This window comes from Trachinotus anak, unplaced genomic scaffold, assembly GCF_046630095.1.
Source record: "Trachinotus anak isolate AG129_WGS33_773 ecotype Australia unplaced genomic scaffold, CSIRO_AGI_Tana_v1 ptg000025l, whole genome shotgun sequence".
Lineage (NCBI taxonomy): Eukaryota > Metazoa > Chordata > Actinopteri > Carangiformes > Carangidae > Trachinotus > Trachinotus anak.
In genome coordinates, this window is record NW_027273876.1 from 20,977,137 (window position 1) to 21,001,222 (window position 24,086).

At 40.6% G+C, this 24,086-nt stretch overlaps 1 protein-coding gene across 1 annotated transcript in view; it reads left to right on the forward strand.

Moving 5' to 3' along the window:
* ca10a (carbonic anhydrase Xa) overlaps positions 1-24,086 on the forward strand; it is a 242,498-nt gene that overhangs the window by 195,114 nt on the left and 23,298 nt on the right. Inside the window, exon 4 of the mRNA XM_071463557.1 lies at positions 12,464-12,649. Within this exon, the coding sequence (XP_071319658.1) occupies positions 12,464-12,649 (186 nt within the window). The remainder of the gene's footprint in view (positions 1-12,463; positions 12,650-24,086) is intronic.

Below are 24,086 nucleotides of genomic sequence, written 5' to 3' on the forward strand. Positions count from 1 at the left end.
GCCCACTGATAAATGCTGTTTGGAGGCTCAATACTTCTGGACATGTTTGATAAAACATATTTTGTGCAAATAAAAGCTGTACACAAGATGAAATCTTCCTGGTGTCATTGGGGATTTGAACTTGAGCTGCCAGATCTGAAAGTAAACAGGCAAACTCATCCAGCCCCTGATCTTCACAGCTTCAGGCCCACTGCCAAGTCTTGTGTCTTCTTCATGAGCACAAGGGTTTTGCACGTTTCATACATGGAACACATCATTTCTATTTCAAGATCATCATGCAGACCAGGAATTGCGGCATCACATTCCAATCACGTTGCTCGTTCAAAAACGAAGCTCCCGGCTTGGTTTGGAAATGTACCAAGAAAGCTCCTTGTCAACAAGAGCTCGATCCAATTGATTTGGTCTGCACCCGACTGTGATTGCTGTGTTCTCACGAGTCCAAACAAACCCAACAAAAGGGGGAAACCGCTCCAGGGTTCAAAATAACTGCCCTGAAAAAAAACCTAGGTGCAAGATTGAGGAAATGTCGAAACTCACTTGGACCAAATAAAAGAGAGCAGAAAAAAGAGAAGGGCTGCAGGAAAAAAAAGACACTACACTTATCCAAACTGATTCTCAGGCTTTAAGAACGGACTTTAACTGATGATCCCCTGACGACCATGGTTAAACCAGAGTGTTTCAGGCAGGTGCTTAGACTGGTGCGCTGGATAAACAGCCTCCTTTAACTCCAGTCCCAGTGCGTTTTATTTCACTTGTTTTGGTGACATGAGACGTTATCTTAAAATGCCATCATCCTGATGGCCTGATCTGGGAGACACTCCAATGGCCCATTTGAAATTCACTATCCTGGCACATCACACGTCCCCAGATAGTCATGGGCGCAAAGACAAACATTGGCTTCCAGGCTGAGAGTAAAAAGAATCTGCTCGTGGCTTTAAGGCACAGAGAGGTGCTCAGAATTAAAAATGTAACACAATCGCTCTCTAAAACCACACGTGTTCCCCCGACCACGCTCCTCTAATGTGATTAAAGGGGGGAGGATAGTCCCCTGTTTTCAAGGAGGCAGTTAGGCTGTCACATTAAAGGAGCCCAAAATCTCAGCAGCAGTATTCACAAGCCTTCTTTTCTCCAGAGCTGACAATTTAGACAATTACTGAAAGGAGAAACTTATCTGGATTTTGTGCATTTTGTGCTTTCGCTGCAGTTTGATTCAAAGTGTTTGTGGGTTTAGTTTTGCCACTGCCCATTATACAATCAAATGTGATAATACAAATGTGAATACAGAGAGACTGGGAAACCACTCTCAGCTCTTCCATGCTGATGTACAGACCTATGATCACTATGATCTCCAAATGTATTCTACAGTGTGCACAGTATGTGGTTATGGTGTGAATGTGTAGTCTCAATAATGAGTGAATGTACAGCAGTGTGAAAGAAAGCACAGCTGCCTTTGTACATGATGTGCATTGCTGTGCATTTGGCCCATTAAGTAAAAAATGAAATCCAAGTACATTTCCATAAATGAGACCCCCAGGGTACTGGAGCCTGATTGGATTCCTAATGTTTTACAGGGGTCTAATTAATTGCCGCTCACTCCACCCACGGAGTTTAACAGCCTGTTTCGACTGCTTAGAGACTTTCAGATGAAGAAAGAGGTCTGCTTGGACTTCTACTCTGGTTCACACTCAGGCCTACGAGTAACTTCCTGTCAATAAGCTTATCCCATTTCTTGCTACTGTCAGAGCATCAAACAGATTTATGTATGTTTTTGATGGTTGGTTTGATTTGAATTATTTCTAATGATTAGTGGGGCAGCTGTGGCTCAGGGGGTAGAGTGGGTTAATCCAAAGGTGGGTAGTTCAATTCCTGGCTCCTCTAGTCCGCATTTCAAAGTGTCCTAGGGCAAGATACTGAACCCCAAACTGTAGGAGGAAGTGCTGCTTAAAATATTTTCAACCCTCTGATATAAGCCACAGGAGTGTGTCCTGAGGCAGCACCCCTACAGCGGCAGGTGTACTGGACCTTGGTTGTCATGGTTACAATAATAGCAACAACAACCTGGTTAACTCTGTCAAACAGTCATGGACAATAGAAACAACATAAACTGCGACTGTCACATGGCAAACGAACACCGCTCTCCTGTGTCATATTCATCCATCCACCTCTATAAACTACATCACTGCACTTTTCCCTTTGCTCCTGTCATCATGCAGCAGCTGTGGGGGTCGACAGGACCGGACACTAGGTTCAGAGGAGCAGTAGATTAATTACAGCATACACAATAACAGACCACAGACCAGAATATAAGTTAGATGCCAGACGTTCGCAGTAGTAGACAAAACATTAATTGGCACCACATTAAGAATTCACACAAGCATTTTGACACTCAACATAAATCATACATTTCCTAGTTTTGTTTAGGAAAACAGACGTTAACCCCTTTAACTTCTCACTTTATTTTACTGAGATTCAACCCTTTCAATTATAATATATTATATAATTATATTATAATACACCCATCTGCATTACCAAACTTTCAGAAACAAAATTACATATTCAGTATTCAGTATTCAGTGCATAACCAATAAATTCAACTTCACAAGCCAGTACAATAGTCCTTTAGTTAAGGCTCTTTACAGTCCATGAACATCCACTGCAAGTGGCAGCACTTACTGGAAAATAATGTATCAGTGCTCCCACTTCCTCATCTGTAGCGTGATGGAAGGTGCAGTTCACAGACGACGCTGTCTGTGCAGTGACTTTCTCCTTTGGGTGGCTCGCCTTCTCGTTTCCGCAGCGTGGGAATGAAATGCTGTAACAATTCTCCAACCCAGAAAAACTGGCCTGTTGTGAAACAGAGCAGTGGACGTGAAGATAATTTTGTCTTTTTCCTGCTCGTTAGCAACACAACACACACACACACACACACACACACACACACACACACACACACACACACACACACACACACACACACACACACACACACACACAGTAATGGCGGGTCACTAACATGTTTGAACGTGGTTCAGCCTGTTGCATGTCACGGCTTCTTACAAATATACAATTCACACGTGATATTATCTTATTATCTGGTTATAAGCAGATACAACTAAACATTCTACATGTAAAACAGGGAAATTGAGCTAATTACATGGTAAAAGAAAAAGAATTAACTCACCAAATCCTATTCAACTCAATCATATACAATCCTCAGCATGGAGACCGTGCATCCATAAAGTTTCATTTCTCCTCGTGAGCAGGTTCACTGTGCTCTCAGCATTTCCTGTCTCCTGTAAGGAGCTGGAGGCAACTGATTGGCTGTTACAGTGATGTAGTTAAAGGAACAGTACAACTATTTTAATGTCAGTTTTTAACCTTGTAAACATTTTAAACACATTTTAATTAACCATGAACCTAAATTATTAACTTATTAACTCATATTGTTTCATTAATTATAACCTTTTGTCACCTAGGTTACAATAATTACTACGGCTACTAGATGTTGCCTAGCAACAAAATGTAACTATGGGTCATAATAACCTGCTGCACAGACGACCTGTGGGCTCCTTTTTTCCAGAAGGACAGGTGCTTAAATCTATGAGCTGACATTAATTGAAAATCTGTTACAGGCCTGAAACTTGCATCCACATGAAACTCAGGTGGGTCACATGCTGATCCACTACCCCAAACATCCACCCCCTCACCACCTCATCTGTCTGTAAAGGACACTTCCTCTTCAACTGTGAACATTGCTTCTGGACATGAATTGTGGAAAATGACTGCATCCCACTTACGTGAGCTGGTTCCAGGGTCGTGTCATTGTTCGTGCCTGCTGTTGTCATGGCTCGCCGGGACACTTGATGTGACCGAGCCGTCTTTAATGAAATTTGTTTCACCTGTCCTTTTCCTGCTATGACAAGTCAGAACGCCTGCCATGGAAAAGGCCTATTTTCTGAAATTGAAAAGCTGGCGAGCTGGTGTATGAAGGGATTTTATTCTTTACACTTGCACTATACATCTGTCACTTTTCATGTGTGAAACACCATGAATGCCTTCGAGGGAAGACAGTCCAGACTTGTATCCAAATTTGAAGGATTCATTTTTTTTCAGCCTCACCTTCGAATCTGGCCTGAAAGGCACGTTCAAATAACATTTTAGGCAAGCCAGTTTGTTTCAAGCATCCCCACTGTACCATATTTGCAATGCTCAGATATTGTTGGCAGTGACCCTGATGCAGGGTCTAGCAGAATATAATTTGTCTGGTGACAGATTGTTAACAAACGGTATTTTTCTGGAGAGGACAACAAAGTGTTTTAAAATCTGCTTCCTAATGCCTCAGATCTGTGTTGAGTCTCTCTCATCACGTAGCATTACCGGAGCCGCTGTAATGATTATGTGTGTCCATAACTTCACTGAGCTGCAGCCCACACAGCCCCGCTTGTATTTAATTCATCACAACTACCCCCCCTCCCTTTCATCCTCTCTCTCTCTCCCTCCCATGTTCTGTAGCTACATCCTATCTCTATCTATTCCATTTACTCTCTCCATATCTGCACACCTTAATGAAAGAGCACCAGTCATCTTGTGTTTTAATCAAATACATTATGCTTTGGCCATGATTCAGTGCTTACAGCTGCGGGCCTTTACACAAGGTATTAAAACCCATCTGATGGTTGCTAAAGCACACGTGCTCTTCACAGCTACTGTCTAATGTATTCATGCACCTTATCACCATTTCCATTGGTTTACTAATTCATCCAGCGTGGTGGCGAGTACATTGCCCCGACGTACTGAACGTTTTTTTTCTCTGCTTGGGTGTTGGATTTTCTTTCAGCTAAAAGTCTTTTTCATCAGCTAATGTTGGCTTTTATATTTCAAATGTTCCATTTAAGTAGAGCAACACTGCAGCCTAATAGCTGAACATACACAGTAGTTAGTGAAGACTTCTTCTTGTAACAGGGGGGTAAATTACTCTATTGATCTGTGTGCTCACATAATGATGATGTTCCTTGTGTTTTCTCATTACAAGCATGTTACTGATGCTTTCTATTACCATACCTGCCCACGACTGCCGACAATCTCCTTTATGACTTGTTTACGTTGGCCAAGCTATTACCTCTAATGTGGGAGCACGTCGAGATCATCGCTATCTGTTAGGGGGGGACCAGCGCGCAGGGCAATTGTCCCGTTCAGCTCCATCACTCCTGGAAGCTTCTCGGAGCAAATTAAAAGCACACTCAGGCTGATCGAACAAAACGAGGTGAACTGGGGGAAGTGGGGGGTCATAGCTGTGACATATGACATGAGATGTTGTGACAAATGGCAGGACGTGGGGTGGGGGTCATTTACACTAATGAACACAGAAAGCCTCGATACAAATGATACACATGCACGCACAGGCTGGCATCACGTTCCTCTGTATAGCTGATGGCTGTGATCTCTGCTCACCTCCTGTGTGTGTGTGTGTGTGTGTGTGTGTGTGTGTGTGTGTGTGTGTGTGTGTGTGTCTCAGCTGTCAGGCTCAGCACTGATGTTGTTTGCTTGATTTCAGTTCTATCTAAATCAAGCCGTGTTGGCAGCTTCCTCTGTCTGTTTGATATGCTTTTGATACACTTGTTGCGATTGGTCGAAGTAGCTGCCAGTTACTCGTGCACACGCTCTGCAATGAGGGTGTCTCTGTTGGTCCTCACCTAAAACAAGATAGGTCTGGGTTATAATCCGTCTAAGGTTCAGGTTCAAGGCTGTAAGGCTACAGTTGGGTTTATGGTTTATTAATCCTGTTAGAGGGGTTTTCAAAAAAAGTGAGACAACTCAGGATGTAAACACACAAGGGAGGAGTTTGCCTTAAAGGCTTTCTGACAATTAGTCCACATCAAAGCAGATTGTTGTGGTGGATGAGGTGTATACAGGACTTTGATCCAGGAGACTGGGCTGTGGGTCCTGCTTTACTGTTTGACTCATTAGTTCCTGTTTTGTATTTATTTGTTTATTTATTTCTATATTGATGAACAGTTTTCATTTGCAGTTTGTTAGGTTCAGGCAGGGTGGGGCAATATGGTCTATAGATAGTATCACAATATTTTTTACAATACATGATGTACATGTAAATCTCTTCATCACCCTTTGATGCATAAAATCCCATCAGCATAATGATTCTTGTCCCTGGAACATTTGTCTGCATTAAAACATTGTTGTTTACTGTAATTCTATTGGAACAATTTTTAATGTGCCCGCAAACAGGGAGAAATCACAACCAAGGTAAATTTGACCCATAACAGAAAAAAAGCAACAAAAAAGTGCATCAACAAGAATCTGAGAAAGACAATTCATCCACTTCCATCTTCCGTTCCTATTTCTGAACACATACTAACTTTTCACTCTTTGTTCTTGATGTTTCCGATTTAGTCATTTTCGTGGAACAAGCCGCCACACATGGAGTATATTCGTTATATCTCCCCCTTATTGGTTTAAGCAACAGAACTACCTGGCTGCCTTTAGTCTTCAAGGCAAACTTGTAAACAGGAAGTGTAATGTTAGCATGGAGTCAGGTGGAGCTGTGGGCTACTGTGTGAGCCCTGTTTCTTTTAGCCTATAGCTAACCTGTTCTGGCTTAGCGACTGACACTGTGAATTTTATGATGAATTAGAAACAAATCGCTGGATTACTCTGACTTTAAGATGTAATTATTTTCAGACATAGAGAGATAATGATATTTGGAAAAAAAAAAAAAAAAAAAAAAAAAAAAAAATCCTTGGGGCGGCGGCCCGATGGCGGAGTGGTTAGGGCGCGTACCACATGAGCGGATGCTCTCGGCAGGCAAGCGCCGGTTCAACTCCCGACCGGCCCAACCCTTTCCTGCGTGTCACTCCCCCTCTCTCTCTGCCCCTTTCCTGTCACTCTCTACTGTCCTGTCAATAAAGGCAAAAAAAAATGCCCAAAAAATATCTTAAAAAAAAAAAAAAAAAATCCTGAGAAAGTGTAAATATGTGAATGTGAGCAGTGAAATCAACAGCTAAACTACAATAACTGACTTCCTCTTGTTTTTAAAGCACCAATGTGTCCATGACTCATTTGTCTGACATGTCTTGCAGGGCGGGGGTCACACACAGGTGTAGATGATAAAAATAAAATAAATGGCACTTCAGCTCGATGAATCTGCTTCAGTTCCAGTGTCCTGGTATTGCCCATGAAGCCTCACTTTCATTTCTTCCTTAGACACTTAAGTAGAGCAGAACTGTCGTTTAAGTTATTGATGACATCTGTGCTTTTCCCACCAATGGCTGCTGTGGAAAGGGACTGTGACGATACAGGTGGAAGTTAAGTGGGTGCACCTGAACCAACTGAGTGACCATGTGGTCAGGTGGTCGGCAAACCAATGAGAGTTTAAAGATTACAAATTCAAAGTAATTACTTTAAAAGAAGAGCAACGTCCTTTAAAAACAGGTCTCAGATATACAGCTTGATTCTTGTGAGAGGCTTCAGTAATTTCCTGAGACTGCTGCATGCTACAGTTTTAAGCAAACATTCCTCAGACAGGAGGACGAAGAGCATTTGTCAGGGACTATTTTTTTGCAGCAGATTAATCCACATTTGCTGCTGTAGTGAGTATTTATGGCAGCAGGATGTGTGTGCGTACAGGATTTCGACTCAATAAACTTAAACTGTGTGTGTGTGTGTGTGTGTGTGTGTGTGTGTGTGTGTGTGTGTGTGTGTGTGTGTGTGTTCATGGTAATGAAGGAGCATGTCACCCAGTGCAACAGTGTGGCTCACTGATGTATTTTTAATAGTTTTTGGACAACAGTGGAGCCCTGTGGCACGGCTTGAAAGCCCGAAAAGCCTCAGTTTCAGGCTGCATAAATATTTATGTGCAGCGTAGCATTATGAGCTGAACTACAGAATTTGTTTGCTGTTGATGGCAACACTGTCAACAAAAGATTGAAATGCAGCAAAGCATTTCCTGATGTAATTTAGAAGCCATTTGTTATAAAAGCTAAAAGCTGAGACAGTACAATCAATGTAACTGTACAATGTTGGGACATGAGATGAGCCGAACAGCTGAGGGTGTTTTTTTTGTTCATTGTCCTACAGTCCAATATACAGGCAACACACAGGCCTCAGCTTGTCTGACAGGCCGGGTTTTATTTTTATGAATAGAGCACAAAAGCCAGTTTTTGGGGTTTTTTTTTTTCTTAAACAGATTCAGTGCTGAGAGTGAAAATATGAACTCCACAACCCGCTTGTAATAATTACTTCACCACTTGCAGAAGTGTCGGGACTCCGAGGAATAATGAGGAAGCAGATTGGAATATAGTGCCTTTGCTTTGTTTGCAACCTTTCCACTGCATTGACTTTGTCTGGTAATTGTTGCAGCAGACACATGACAAATGAAGTAAGCACGTTTTCTTCAAGTGCAGCTCCCGGCAGCCGGCTAAACACAGCTAAATGTGTTCTCTTTCAACCCGTTCTCAGAAGAGTCACATTTTCTTGGTGTTTTTCATTCACTTTTCAGAAACTTTCCAAGTTTTTGTTCTCCAGAAGAGTTTTGTTTTTCTTTTCAAAATCACCACTCTTCAAGTCAATCATTTGCATATCTGAGATTGCATCACGCACAGCCTCTTTTTCCTCCCTCAGTAGCTGCAGCAGAGTTCCCACCATGATGTTCTTCTCTTCTGTTGTTGCTGTTGTGAGTACTTCATTTCACTAGCCGGGGATTATTGATCCCATGAGATGAGAGAATTACCAATTAGAAAAGGAGCTTCCTTTTACTGTACATGCTCTGCTCGCGGCCCTGCTGTGTCTCGCTTTCACTGTAAGACAAACACGATTACGCTCCTCGTCTCTGTCATTCCAACCACACTTCACTACCCGCGCCTCCCAGCCAGCCTCTAGCCATTTACCCTGACATGAGCAATCAGCCTGAACAACAGATATTGGCTGGGAATAAAAAAAAAAACAAAAAAAAACTGTCATCCTGTGCACAGAGTGAACACTGATTGCTATGTGCAGGAGTCACATGAAACAATTGTGTGAGGATTTAAGGCTGGAAAGACTCAATATTACAGCTGTTTCTCTTTTTTGGTGTTTCATAATTACACCCAGATATTTTTGTATACTTTTGGTTGCAGGATGTTTTTCATATTGTGGGCTAAGGTCACCCAACTTCTGATTAACTAAGCAAATTAAACTAAAATTAAACTAAACAAAATTAATTAAGCAAATCATAATAATACAGCACACAGTGGTATTTTAGAAGATAAATGTTTCCAGCTTTGTGGCAACAGTGAAGGTCCTTTCCTAATCTGCCTACATCAGAAGTGACAGCGAAACTCTGCAACCAGGGTCTAAAATCTTGTGGAAAGAAGGGGAGACTGGGGACGATTGCAACAAGTTGTTGTAACTGTCCCCAATCTAAGCAGACATATCAAAACAGACCACGCAACAGTGTTTTTCAACGTTTTCAGTTCAAAATAGGCAAAATATGCAGCTGATTTTGTTCCATAGCACAACAGTGCTATGCAATAGCGCAACACTAATTGCTCATTATAATTCATAAGAGAATACAAACACAGTATATTGGGAATTATTTTGATAAATATTAAGAAATAAATAAATAATACTATTATATTATCGTAAAACCATTCACATTTTCAGAAAGAAAATGCTGATAGAGACAAAAATCTAATCACATTTTATGTATTTTTAATATGTTGCAACTGTCTGCAGGGTTGGAGTCAGTAGCAACATCTGAATTCTTCCATTGATATAAATATTGTGAATTATATGTCATGTGTAATCATCTTTAAATGGTAAGGAGTGGTTCAGATCATCGAAATGTTGGACAGTTTGTCAGTGACACTTCTTTTGTGAAACGTGACACTGACACCATTTGAAGGCTGCATGTGAGTAATTATGTGGTCCAGGAGGACCAGGAGGACCAGTTCCAGTAATTAATTCATGAATTTGGAGGCTTATCAGACACCAAAACTCTGCACAGATGTTCATAATTTACTTTGTGAATTATTTTTTATCTTTCGTCTCTTCAACTGCAAAGTAAACAGTAGAAATGAATTGTTCTTGTTACAAACTAAAATACCAGGAATGTGCATTTGATTGGTCACTGCAGCGTTTCTCCAGATGATGTCTCATTGCAGTCCACTAGAATATTACCCATAGTTTTAAAATTACATATGAGTATAATGCATCTGAAGTGTCTGTCTGTCTGTATATTTTTAGCCTATTAGCTCACTGTCTTCCATCACCAGGCTGAAACTCTTCATCTCTGCGTCCACAGGCCTCTCACCACTTCTACCTCCTGAGTAACAGTCAGAGGAGGTCATGAGGGAGATGAGATGTTTCTGGCCCTTTCACATGTCTCTCCTCACCCCTGGCGCCTCGCTGGGAAACCATAAAGACTTACCTTAACTTACTCCTCTACTACCTTTTCCCTCCACACCTGTCTCCTCCAGCTCCCTGTTCTTATATCTCCTCCCATCGCTCCCATCACTCCCTCTTCCTCTCCTTTCAAACCACTGATTTTTTTTTTCAGAGGTTCTATAAAATATTTACAATGTGTGGGCAGACCTCTTCTTTCTCTGGGAATCTAGAAGAGGGGGGGTGTGATCATTTTGAAAGCGAGTGGTAAAGAGGAATAAGGGAGCAGGAGAGGAGAGGAAAGGAGGGAGAGCAAGGGCAGTGGAAAGAGGAGAGTAGAGGGAGGGAGGCAGATAAGAGCGATGGAAGCCGTGGCGTGAATATCAACGCCTCACTTTGAAACAACTCCTGATTATAAATAAATAAACACAGCGCAGATAAAGATCGTTATTACAGGCTTTTGTAATACCATGTTTCCCCTAAAACCTCGCAATGGATCGATTGTGAGCTTATTCTGGCAATTTCAACCTCTGAATATGAAGTTCTCTCTTTTTTTTCATCTCTCCCTGTCCTCTCTTTTCACTCAAGGCTCCACGCTCTCCTTTGTCTGCCGAAGTGTGGTTGCCTTTCACAACATCGCCCCTCCCTCCCGCTCAGATTGCCGCCTAATTAAATAAAGGCCTCAGGACTGTTCCTGTGTAAGCTCTGCTGTAGATGATACAGGCTGCAACAAAAACTCGAATCCCTAAGCCGTCAGAAAATGCAAGACGACAGCATCTCCTTATTACTGAAACCAAAGCTCATGGAGCTGAGAAAGGCTTCAAGATTTTCCTCACTTGTTTTTTTTTTTAAAGCGCTTACTAAACAAATGATTCACTGCTCCGTCAAGTCAACCAGAAGACTCAGACTGAGGCGAACTTTCCTTCACGATGCACCAATAACCCTCAGTCATTATTGTTCCACAGCTACAGACTTAAAAAAAGATTTCACAACATAGGAATCCTTTCAAGTAGTTTTTTTTCTGATTTAGTATTTTTTTCCATATCTTTTTAGTACAGAAATAAACCTCCAGTCAAATGTATGTGTTGGGATAAATATTTTTTTATTTATTTATATTTATTATTATTATTATTATTATTATTATTATTATTATTATATTATTTTAGACATTTTTCACCTAAGTGTATTATCATATATTATACTGAATTTCTGTCTCCACACAATTATGTTATACTAAGGTTTTTAAAGGGTGCTAATGCCACCGAAATCAATTTAATCAACATAATTAGAAAACTGTTTGAATGACCCTAAAAACTGCAAAATATAAATCATGTGGAGCAAAAGTTTGCTAGTATTTCATTTGTTTTAAAATATCCAGTCATGGAGCACAATTATTATTTACTTTATTCATTATTTCATTATTACGTTATGTTCAAGCCACATCCCAACAACCTCCCTTATGGTACAGGAATGTGATATTTCCAGTGTTTCACTGAGCATGATCCAGGCATCATTGATGTTCCATCCAATGTGTCTGTGGCAAAACAATTTGATGAATTTGTTGGATTTCATCTATATGTGATTCACAGCCGGAAGTTCTGCAACTGAAGTCGGTTTTGTTGGTTTTGTTTTTGTTTGTGTTATAATTGTGCTGTGTTTGTGTGATTGTGTGAAATCCAACATCCAGGTTTAAGTTTATTATTAAAGGTCCCACCCAGTCTAAAGGTAGATGTCCATGTGTTTGTGATTATAAAGCAGGTCTAGGTTCTATATTAATACTGTGAAAGTATCAAAGCCTCAGTCCACAGAGAAATGCACACAGCCTGTATTCAGAAACTGATCCTTAAAACCAGCCGTCAGGACTTCTGGAACTTTGTGATGTCACAACAAAGCAGTCACCGCTCTCTCAGCCACGCCCCAAGGCTGATGATGATTAAGGCTAATGTTAGCAAAACTTCCCAATGACTCTTCTCTTTGTGCTACAGTTAAACTACATTGTAGCATTTACTGTTACATGCTGCTTTATTTGAGTATGTAAGGCCATATGATTGCATTATGTGCTAAGTCTTCTTCATCTGTTCTTCCTCAGGTGGGAGGGACGATGTACAACACGGGCCGCCATGTCTCTCTACGACTGGACAAGGAGCATCTGGTTAACATCTCTGGAGGGCCAATGACATACAGCCATCGTCTGGAGGAGATCCGGCTACACTTTGGCAGCGAGGACGGCCAGGGCTCTGAACACCTGCTGAACGGACAGGCCTTCTCTGGAGAGGTGAGTGTGTGAGCGCCTGACCCCACACCTGAAGAGGACTTTTATGGAAAACTACAATACAACTGGCCAAGATAAATGTAGTACACGTATAGTCAGCAGAGGCCTTTGTGTACAGGTCAGTGAACGGGTATGGGTAGGACAGAGTCGTACCATAATGAGTCTGTCACACCATAGTTTTCAAACACATCAAGGTGAAATTGGACGTACTTTTGATACTGGTGTTAATTGCACACATCTCCATGGTTACAGACAGATCAAAAAACTTCCCCACTGCACTGTGAGTTACATAACCATGGGAGAGCATTAGTATAAATCAGAAACTCCAAAACAAGTTGAAAGATATCCTAAGCCCAGTTTGGATGGTGTTTCACTGATGTTAATGAATTAAAGTTGTATAAAACCACAGAGGTGGAAGAAATATTCAGATCCTTTACTCAAGTAGAAGCAGTGGGGATTCTAGAGTCCGGTGGGGCCCCTGGCAAAAAATGGCAGGGGGCCCCTTCAGTTAGCGTTCATCACAGTGATGTGATATATAATCTGACACCAGTGAAAAATGTACAACACCTAAACATTTTTAAATTCCAAATGTTCATGTTAGTAGAAGTTTCAAATATATTATAAAATATAAATATAAAGAATAATAAAAATCTAAATAAATAACTTCAGTGCTGTCACATTGTAAATAACCCACATTGTAAGGCCAGATAGTTACAGTCAGTTTATTTTAATTTAATTATCTTTAGAATGTTTTTTTTTAATCTTGTATGTATGTGCAGGGTTTAGCGAAAAGCAACACTGCTTCTGAGATGTGTTGCAAATCACCCAGGGAATGACATGGGGCCCCTTTAAGGAGGTTTCCTACTCAGATGTCATTGCAAATTGTCCATTCGTTATTTTAGGGCGAGGGAGCCACATAATCAGACGTTGCTGTGGAGTAAAGTTTGTCAGCCCTCGGGGACCCTCAAACAGCCTGGGGCCCAAAGCAGTTGCCTGCCTCAGCTGATCACAAGCTGTGCCTCTGAGTAAAAGTACATAAGGGTTAGCATCAAATGTTAAAGTCCTGGTTTTGATCCCTTTGAGTGATTTATCATTATATATGACACCATTAGGTGATTAGTACTGAAGCATCAGTGTGTCTGCAGGTGGAGCTAGTTTCAACTACTTCATGAACAGTTTTATACACGGTGGCAGCAGATGAGTCTGAGGGGTCGTCAGATGATTCATGTAAGAGCAAAGAGGAAAAAAAGCTTTGATACACAAATCTTTGATTTTTGTTGGATCATTTGAACATTTACTGAAATGAAACCATGAGAGAAGTACAGAGGGGGAAAAAATCACTATTTGTTAACATGAAATGTGACCCCCCAACAACAGGCTGCTTTTTGTAAGAAGCCAAAAAGGTTGGAAACCACTGGTTTAATCTTTAAATGTGCTGTATTTAAAATCGTGTTATATTATCTGTTGCATAAAATCATCATCTTCAAAGTAACTAGTGAGTAATGCTGTCAGATGAATGCAGTGCAGTTGAAAGTATAAAGCAACATTAAAAGGTTTTGTGCTTTCAGCTGCAACAAGCTCGTCGTGCAGATGACAGTTAAACACACACACACCGTACGCTCGGTCCCTGGGAAGCAGAGCACGTGGGCACGCACGCACCGTCACATGGTGCCATTTTAAAATTTTGACGAGTGAAACAATTAGCTTCCCTGGCTTTGATTGTTCAACAAAATCACAAGTCATTCACGCCACTGCATTCCACAGCTGCCATTATAAAAAATAACCACTTTTTGCGGCAACAGAATAATTGCAGTCTTGACAGGCAAATTTATTATAATTAATGATAATCATTTATCCTCCCTCTGAGTCTGAGAGCTGATATTCAAATCACAACAAAACAAGTGTTTACTGCATCCTTCAGGGTGGAGAGAGCCCGAGAGGACACACACACACACACACACACACACACACACACACACTACTCTATATCACGGCTCCCTCCAGAGATTCATGTTTTATTTTACCCCTGCCTTCAGTCACTGGTTTGCCCTCTGTGGGTTAACACTGTGTTGGAGGAGTTTTGTGTTCAGAGCCAAGTAGAAAAACTCTGAAGAGATTTGCCACTGATATTTGAAATGTGATGTCACACTGTTGCAACATTGCACTCTGCTTCCCTAAGGCAGGCAACAGAGGGGGAATAGGCAGTGTTGGCAGCAAGTAATTTCCTTTTCGGGGGTGGAGGGTGGACATGCCTTTAAAATAGTAACTGTGTGTATGTTTCTAATTGTAGAATGCAAACTCCCCTCCGGTTACTAAAATCCCCTATTCCCACGGAAGATAGAGAAGACATGTCACCAGTGTCCGGCATCTATACCCTCATGAGAAACAGGAAGCACTTGGCAGCCTTTATTTTGCCCTGGGTTTTGTCTGCATTCAGGCTAATTGGCAGACGCAGGTTGACAGAAAGCACTTGGAGACACTACTCAGGGCGGAAAAAACAGATTTACAGGGGACAGCGATCCAGTTTCAACAAGGTAGAAATGAACATCGACTGCTGCTAAACCTACTAAAGACATTTTACTTTAGAGGTCTAAATAAGTGATAACACAAAGAAAAAAAAGGAGGGTTGTTGTTAAATGCAGAAAAATAAGAAAATGCTATGTAAATACATGTGGTGCCTTATTTGTATTTGGGCAGAAGTTTTTCATATGAAATGGTGTCATTTTTCAAAATTAAGATTTTCATTGTAGAAAAATTCTCCCACATTAGATGTATTTAACTTCATATATAATATTTCATGAAATATTCCGCAGACAAAGAGAATGAAAAGGTTGTGTCTTGAAGGATGTTAAATCATAATTCAAAATAAAATGCAAAAATATTATTGTTTTTTTTTTATCAGTAGAGATTTCATTTTAATTTTCATTAAGCAATTATACAATTTCAAACATTAAAATGAAAATTGGATTTTTAATTTTCTCTTTACATTATGCAGCACATAAATACCAAATGAAAAATTTTAATTAAGTTTTGTCTTTTGTTTTAATTATTTTATCTTATTATTGGCACCAACCAGCTTCCACAGATTCAGACGCCTGAATGACTTTTGGTTTATTTTGTAGTTGATCTCAGATCTGTGCACTGATCAGCGTCACACTTTTGAACACGCTGTTCTCCTCTCTGACACCAGGCGCCGCAGAGTCGCTGCCTCTTCGCTGCTCTGTGCGGCTGCAGAGAGGAGACCCAGCTTGTGATCTGTCTCACTGTGTTTCACGTCATCGCTTCAGTGACTGTGCAGGAGAAATCTAATCAGAATCTGTGACCAGGGTTTCACACATGTTGCCAAACATGGTTAACACAGTACCACAAGTCACAGAAATATTCAACACAATCTACGCTACAGTTAGGAAGATGACTTCTCTGTGAACACTGACAGAATCACATACACCCGTAGATGTTATCAGCAGCTATAGCTTATCACTGGTTAACAACAGAATCCTGAGACAGAATCTCTTATCCAGCCTGATATCTGACAACAGGAGCAGAAAAACGACAAAATGAAAGAATCTGTATCTTTAAATCAGCTGCATTAAAACACTATAGCTGAGGCTGACCAGAGGCACAGAACAGAGATGTGTGGGGACTGAGCTGTCTCTGCACCTTCTCCAGACTTTTTTGGGAAGAACAGCCAGGAAGTCTTTTAATGGATTTATATTTCATTTCAGCTTTCCACTGTGAGGTTTAATGTAATAAAAATCAGTAGCGGTGCTGGGAATAGGCGTCTCAGAATCATATCCGTTCCACTAAGTCACTTGATGTGATTTAACCAACAAGAGCAAACTAAATATTTGCAGGAGATGCACAGCAACAATGGAATGCTGCTTGAAATGTATAAAAATGAAATGCACAGCCTGTAACTACTGCAGCCAGAGGTCTCTCAATCAATTCAAAAACAAAAGACGGCATTGGGTGATGTCATGAAATAGCGTGTGCTCATGGGAGTTGTTGTCTTTACCACCATTGCCATCAGCTTCTCCCTCCTCTCCATAACAAATGGACCAAGGGATTAAAACCAGAACAAATTAAGCAGTTTCACTTTAAAATTAATTGATGCTCTTCGGCAGACACAGGATGACTCATGGGAGCTGAGGTTCCTAACATTTGCCAGGCTTTTTTCTCTGATAATTTAAGGGCCAGATGTCTGATGACTAAAATCCTTCTTCTGGTAACAATATATAATAACGATCAAGGTGTAAAAAAAAAAAAAATTGTAAAAATCTGTATCTTAAATATGTGGTTTAAAACTGGATACTAGTCAATTTTGAGGTTCTGGCAGATAACCGCAATGCTATTGCATGAGCAAAGGGGATATGACATCATTGACAGGTGACCAAATGAAATGGACTGTTACAAATATTAAAATACGTTTGAGAATTGCTGGAAACATGTGGGATACTAAGTAAGGACACAACTCAAAAATATGTATAACATAGTTGCTTTTATACTTTTTAATGTGGAAAAGTTACATATTACAACTTTAAACATTTTAAATCATATTTAAATCAGCATCAAACATAAAGATTTTTAACAGTAAATCATCAGTTCATTAAATCCCTGCAGCCATCTGAAGGCAGCAGGACACATACATAGATACATTTGAGACTGTCCTGTAAAAAACAAGCCCGTAGGTCAGCAGGTTATTATGATCCAAAGTTACATTTTGTTGCTAGGCGACATCTAGGGTTCATAGTAATTATGACAGGAGGACAGGGAAAAGTGGCACCAAGTGTCAACCCTCTGTGACGTCACCCACTGGTTTGTGAGCTGCCGTTTTGAAGCCTCCACTTTGTAATTTGTCCGTCACCATCTTGGTTTTTTGAAAACAGAAGAAACCACATTTTGAGAAGAGGGTGGAGCTGAGGAGGAGTCAGGGGTGGGGCTGACCTGCTCTGTACTCCATCCTGATTGTCAGGTGCAGTCTGTCAATCACTCGGTAGCCCCGCCCTAATGCATCCCCTGCTTTATGGTCTATTTTCCTCTAAATGGAGCATAATTTAAAAACTGAACATCATGTTGTGTTGAAGAAGACTTGAAACTGAGACTGAGACATAAACTCATCAGGAAAACGTTTACTGAGGTAATAAATCAGTGAGAAGTAGAGACATTTTCACACAGACTTCAATACAATCAGACTCTGTTTACAACCAGTGGAGTCGCTCCCTGATGGGCAGTAGATAGAATGAAGCTTTAAGGCTCTTCAGACCTGGAGCCTACGACCAGGTTTACTTACAGTCCGTGGGTGAAACCTTTGGGTCGTATCAGAGGTTTTAAAGAAACGACCTGTGAGGTGTTTAGGTTGGAGGACTGGTTGATAAATTTGCATCCTCTGAAAGTCTCACGCCAGAGCCCAGCACCATCATACATGAGCACCCACCCTGTTTAACTGCAACACCTCTGCCCACATCAGGCTGTAGCCGGGGTTCATTCATACTGTGCATCATGACCTACTCTACAAATTCCTTTGCAGTTTTTCTCACAGTTATTGTTTCATTTTTGAAATGCATTAGGCTGCAAACACTGTTATATCACATTTTACAATATGATGTGACAATTTTTGACATCAGATTGATGTATAAACGACTTCACCAAACTATCTCTCATCACTTATTCCTGTCACCTTTGTGCTAACTAAATGTTGAAATAACAACGTTTGGTGTTGTGTGTTCACATCACAACATCCAGACAACAGGCAGCAGATTGTTCATTTGCGGAGCTGCTGCTGTGATTCCTCACTGTGACTGGCAGCAGCTGTTCCAAGACTTTTAGCCTCCGCGAGCTCGGCGCTGCCTATGTGGCCTGAATGTGTGTGCAACATCACATCATAATTTGCAAAACAATTTAATACTTTAATGGTTGTTGTTTCAAAGCAGCCGTCAAACTCTCCCTCATGTTACAAGCAGCACAGTATATGTTTCATAGATGGGTGAGTAACAGCATAAAACCATGATAAACCAGGATCACAGGGTTTTTCCACAGCTTCAAGGCTTTCTAGATGGTGCCAGTTGTGTGAACATGACCTCAGTGCAGCTCGATGTAACAGCTCATCAGCCACAGTGCTGTAGTGGGCTGCCCTTACAGAGCTGTGTGAGCTGAGCACCACCTACAGATTCCACACTGTGACACAGATCGTGCTGTGACACTAACGCCCTGCAGACGCATTCAGGAGCGCCAGGTTATTGCAATGACACTCCAGTATACAGTAACGTGTTTGTCTGGTTGAAGAACTCCTCCCTGACATCTCAAACTGAATCCACACACTTAGTTGACAACATGTGGTCTGAACTGTTTCCCATTCACAGTCTATATTTAAGAGTGTTTTGTTTGGCAGCTCTGCTCAAATAGACAGATAGTTGTAGCTGTGGCAGAGCTGCCAGGCCGCAGGGAAAACAAGGGTGGGGAAGGTTGCTAACAGATGTTTTCTTCCTTTAACATCCCATTCCCTTTTGCCATGTACTCCTCGCTCATACCACTGTTTCTGAGTGAAATGGCAACTCGAGAAACATCCTCCTCATCCTCCGCCACCTCCCCCGGTAGCCCACCCCAGCCTTTCATTGAGCCATAGCCGTGACTTCAAGGTCCAATTTGATGTTTCATAATCGAAAATGCAGAAAATTCTCCCTCCCTCTCTCTCTGACTCCCTCTTGCCCCCATCTGCAGATGTGTGGTGGCAGTGTGTGTCCTTGAAATGTGAACAAAAGAGAGAAATATTCAAACTTTTTAAAGCAAAGCGTCCCTCTGAAATGGCAGCCTGTGGGAGGATGGGGGGGGGTCCGATGGGTATCGTGGCGTGTGTATATCCGGGGGGGGGGGGGGGGTGCATTAACACTCCAAAGCGTTCGTCTTTAAATCACCACTTTATATCTCCCAACTCATCATGGCTTCTTCTCTGCCTTTCATTTTGCCTGAGTGTGTGTGTGTGTGTGTAAACCAACCATCACATAAAATGCAAGTACACACACACACACACGCACACACACACACACACACACACACACACACACACACACACACATTACATTACATTAAATAAACCTCAGATAAAAAAAATGCATATACCACAGACTTCAGTACGTTAACGACGTTGTTGACTGCCTTATTAAATCTACACATGCATTTGTATTCATAGGATTTGTTATCACAACTTGACATTTATGCTCATAAACATACATGTTTATGCCGATATAAAATCTGTCCTCATGCCAGTATGAGGTCTGTTAGTGTCACAACCTGCATGTTATTTTTGTAGTATTATCTCTTATGGTAACACTGTTCTCACCACAGTCATTGCTGAGATTTGTGATCAACTGAACCACTTTGTGTTCAGTAAAACTGAACGTGAACGCACCTGAAAGGTCAGGAACAATCCTGCACTGTAAAAAATACAGTTCAGCTTCATTTTCTCTCCTTTCAATGAGTTTTGATCATCAAAATTCTTCTTAATTACGTTGCTGCAACCCCAGCTCAGGAGGTAACATGGTGAAATCAGTGATGTCCCTTCTACAGCTAGAAAGGAGGGCCAAAGAAGTGAAGGCACCAAACATGAAGCGCATGTCTCAGCTGTCGCCTCTCTCATAAAATCATAAAATGAAATGTATTTAAATACCAGAATAATCTTTTAAAGGTGCCCTGGGGAGTTTCTTTGTAAACATAAACAGTTACTATTTCAACCAGTGTTTCTCACCACAACTCACTGTATGTATCCTTGATCCCTAACACACATTGAATGCATTTCCTCCATCAAAAAACATTTTGAAACTGTGCATTGTTTTTTTGCAGTGTTTCGTAGTGTTCTCCTCTTCCTCACGTCTGTCTTGGTGGGATCACTGTTACATTTCTGTCACCAGCAGTCAGTCAAACAGCATGAACCTATCAACAGGAAGAGGTTTTATGTCCTCTGTGTGCTTATGTGTTCAAGATACAAACAAAATGGGGTCCCATTGTTCCATAGTGCTATTAGTAGTCAAATACTAAACAGTTTAGAGTTAATGCATCTTTATTTGTTGTCTCTGATGCGATAAGAAAGAAAAAATCAGTAACGTGGAAGTTGCCAAAATTAAAGCTTGTTAACAAGTTCCTAAATGCAACATGTACTGAGCACCAAAAGGCAAGTGTCATAACTCCACGTGTCATACAGAGGAGACTGGGGACTGTTTCAACAAGTCCTATTCCTCCAATCAGAGTCATGCTGGAGTGATGACACTCATACTGCACATGCTCAGTTAGACCCTCTTCCTGCCAGGAAGATAGAAGACACATTCAATATCTGCTGCTGCATTTAATGAAAAGAAATTGTGAATGAAATGAGCTGTATTTTGTCAAACTGTCCTGACATTTTATATGAGTCCATCAAAACTTACTGAGTTGAGTCATAGTTTTGTTGCCTTCTAAATGACGTGGTTAGCATGTGTCACGGTCAGTGTGCCTAGCTAGCACGTGATATTCTGTCATGGCTGATGGGGTGGGAACGGTTGCAACATGTTAGTGTAACTGTCCCAAGCGAAGCAGCCAAATCAACACAGACCACACAACAGCATGTTTCAGCATTTTTAATTCAAAATAGACAAAATATGCAGCTAATTTTAGCACAACAGATGCAACAATAATTGGTCATTTTTAACACGTAAGAGAATACAAAGTTATTTGAGGATTTATTTTGATAAATATTACTAAATAAATAGGTAATACTGTAGTATTGTTGTGAAAATGCATATTAATGGAATACTTTGCCAACTGTAATGGAAAGCAAAAGTTAATTAGTGAAATTTAATGTATTTTCAACATGTTGCAACTGTTCCTGGTCTGTGCTGCAACTGTCCACAGGGTAATATTATTATTATATAAATATTGTGAAAGATATGTCATGTTTAATCTTCTTGAAATAATGAGGGTAATTAGCAGACACATTTTGGGTGTTTAGATCCAAAAAGTAACTGAGAGAAATGTAGAAATTGTTGCAGCTGTGCCCAGTCTGCCTGAACTTACACCCAGTTGCCACCTTGTTAAAACTAATGTAATGTATTTATTCAGGTTGTGCAGTGGCAGTGTTCACTATAATCTATTCCCAAATCCTGAAACATGCTTTTGTCATTAGCATTGACTTACTTATTGTTCCCTAATCATTACATTACACCCTTTTTGCCATTAAATCTAATTTCAAAGTCAAAACTTTATTAGTAATATACTCATGGAAGACAAGCGAGAAAATAAAACCAAATCATCTGCATACATAGAAAATGTTAGTCATAAAATTATCAATTGTGTTTGTTTTTACAAATGCAGCCTCTGTCTGTTTCCCTGGCTGAAGATATGTGTGTGTGTGTGTGTGTGTGTGTGTGTGTGTGTGCGTGTGTGTGTGTGTGTGTGTGAGACAGAAACTGATGTTGTACTGTTGTACTATCTGCTGGCATACAAAACAAATTCAGAACCTGGGGGTTACATTATCCCAGCTGTGTGTCTGTGTGTGTGTGTGTGTGTGGCACGTTCAGCTCTGCTCCCCTGGAGCTGTTTCACAGTCTAATCTGAAAATGAAACACCTTGGTCTTTTAATAAGTGCTAAAATATTCCAAATAATATTCCTCCACCAGGTTGGCTTGCGTTTTAGACACTCAACCATCCTATTATTGTCTGATTAAAAAAGTCAGGTCAAAACTGCCTTTCATAAATTATTCTTGTTTATACCGTCCTTGAAGTTGAGCTTGAAAAGTCTGATACCAATGTGAAATTTAAAAAAACACAGAATGCATCATGGGAAATCCAGTCAGATGAGGCAATACAAGATGCCCACGTTAAAGGACCACGGTGCTGAATGATTTAGCAGTTAGAGGACGGTTGGCAGTGTAGTAAAGCATACCACAAGTGTTTAGATCGATTTCCTTCCTTTCAGCCAGCCACCGCTTTGTGTTCATTTCAGCGCTGTTGCTGTACAGACCAGAAAGGTTGGTGATTCATCACAGGGAGGAATTCATCTCTTTTATGTTTTTTTTTCTTTGTCAAAGTGGTGTTGAAGTAAGGTCATGTATTAGGTGTTATACTTGCTACTGCAAGCACTTGCTGCTGGTATATTCAAGGACACACATTAATTTGAATACAACAACCACATTTCCATGTTTGTTCTATTGTCTGCCTTTTAATGATGATTTCCTGACAGACTAATGTAGCTCATCATTGCTTTACACAAAATAACAATCACATCTCACACAGCAAAAAATGTTCATCTTTTACAAGTCAATTAGTCTCATACTTCAATCTTAAAATCTAAGAAATGTTTACAGCATCATTTACAGCAGCATCCCTGGTTAAAGTCTGACTGGGAACCTTAAAGGAGCTATTTGTATGTTTTCGCTATTGCTATATAGCCAACATTTGCATAAAGAGCTGTTTATATAGAACTATAGAACTTACCGGTCAATGGGAAACATTATGAGTTCAGCATCAAACTTCATTCCCTCACTCACCAACAGCTGCCTCCAGAGGTGAAAAGCAACCCCTTTCCTTCCATTTCTCTCACGTCTTCTCTTGTACTGTTAGCATACTAACCAGCTAGCCCCAGGACGGTCGGACTGTCTTGTCATTTTCTGATACTGAGTCACTGAAGTGTCCAGTCTGCCCTGAAGAAGCTGCTCAGAGGATATATTAAAACCTCTTGTTTTGTAAATGCAACAGTGGCTGACGCTCTTGCCAAGACTGACTAAGTAAACAGCTGTTAATGCTCTTTTGTGAGTATAAAAAGCCCCTCAGAAAAGTGTTGAAGATGCACCAGCAAGGGGGATTTAAATATGGCTCCTGTATGCAACTATATTATATTTTTAAATGTCTCTGCATCATTGTTGCTATGAGGGTGAATAAACTTTGACCTAGTGATGGCGCTTGATAAATATTCAAGGAATCACCCAAGTCTTGATGATTATTTTGTTTTTACCATAAAATTGGACTTCAATCAAGACAGGATTTGTTGAGCTATATCCTTAGAACCCGACTGCTAGCATGGAGAAAGACCCAGTCTATGCTTTGAGAAATGGTTGGCAATGATGCAGTGTGTACTTTGTATGTTTGTATTCGTCAAAACGTTCAACATGTTGGCCATAGGGCTGTGGTTTTCCAACCTGTGGACTGGGGGCCAGGGCTGCGAAGGTACTGCAAGTGGGCCCATCATCGCCAAACAGTACAATTAAGATGTAACTATAAAAAAATAAGTAAAACATACAAACAGTGTTTTTCACGGTTTTAAAATGATCTTTAAAAACATTAAAAATGTTGAAAAGCTTTTTTTTTCTTGTATTAGGGCCTATCACTGTGATAAGCTAATGATACGACCACATCACATATTTGTTTGCTCTTTCAGTCTGATTGCAGCACTGGCGAAAACTTGAGAATTAAAAGG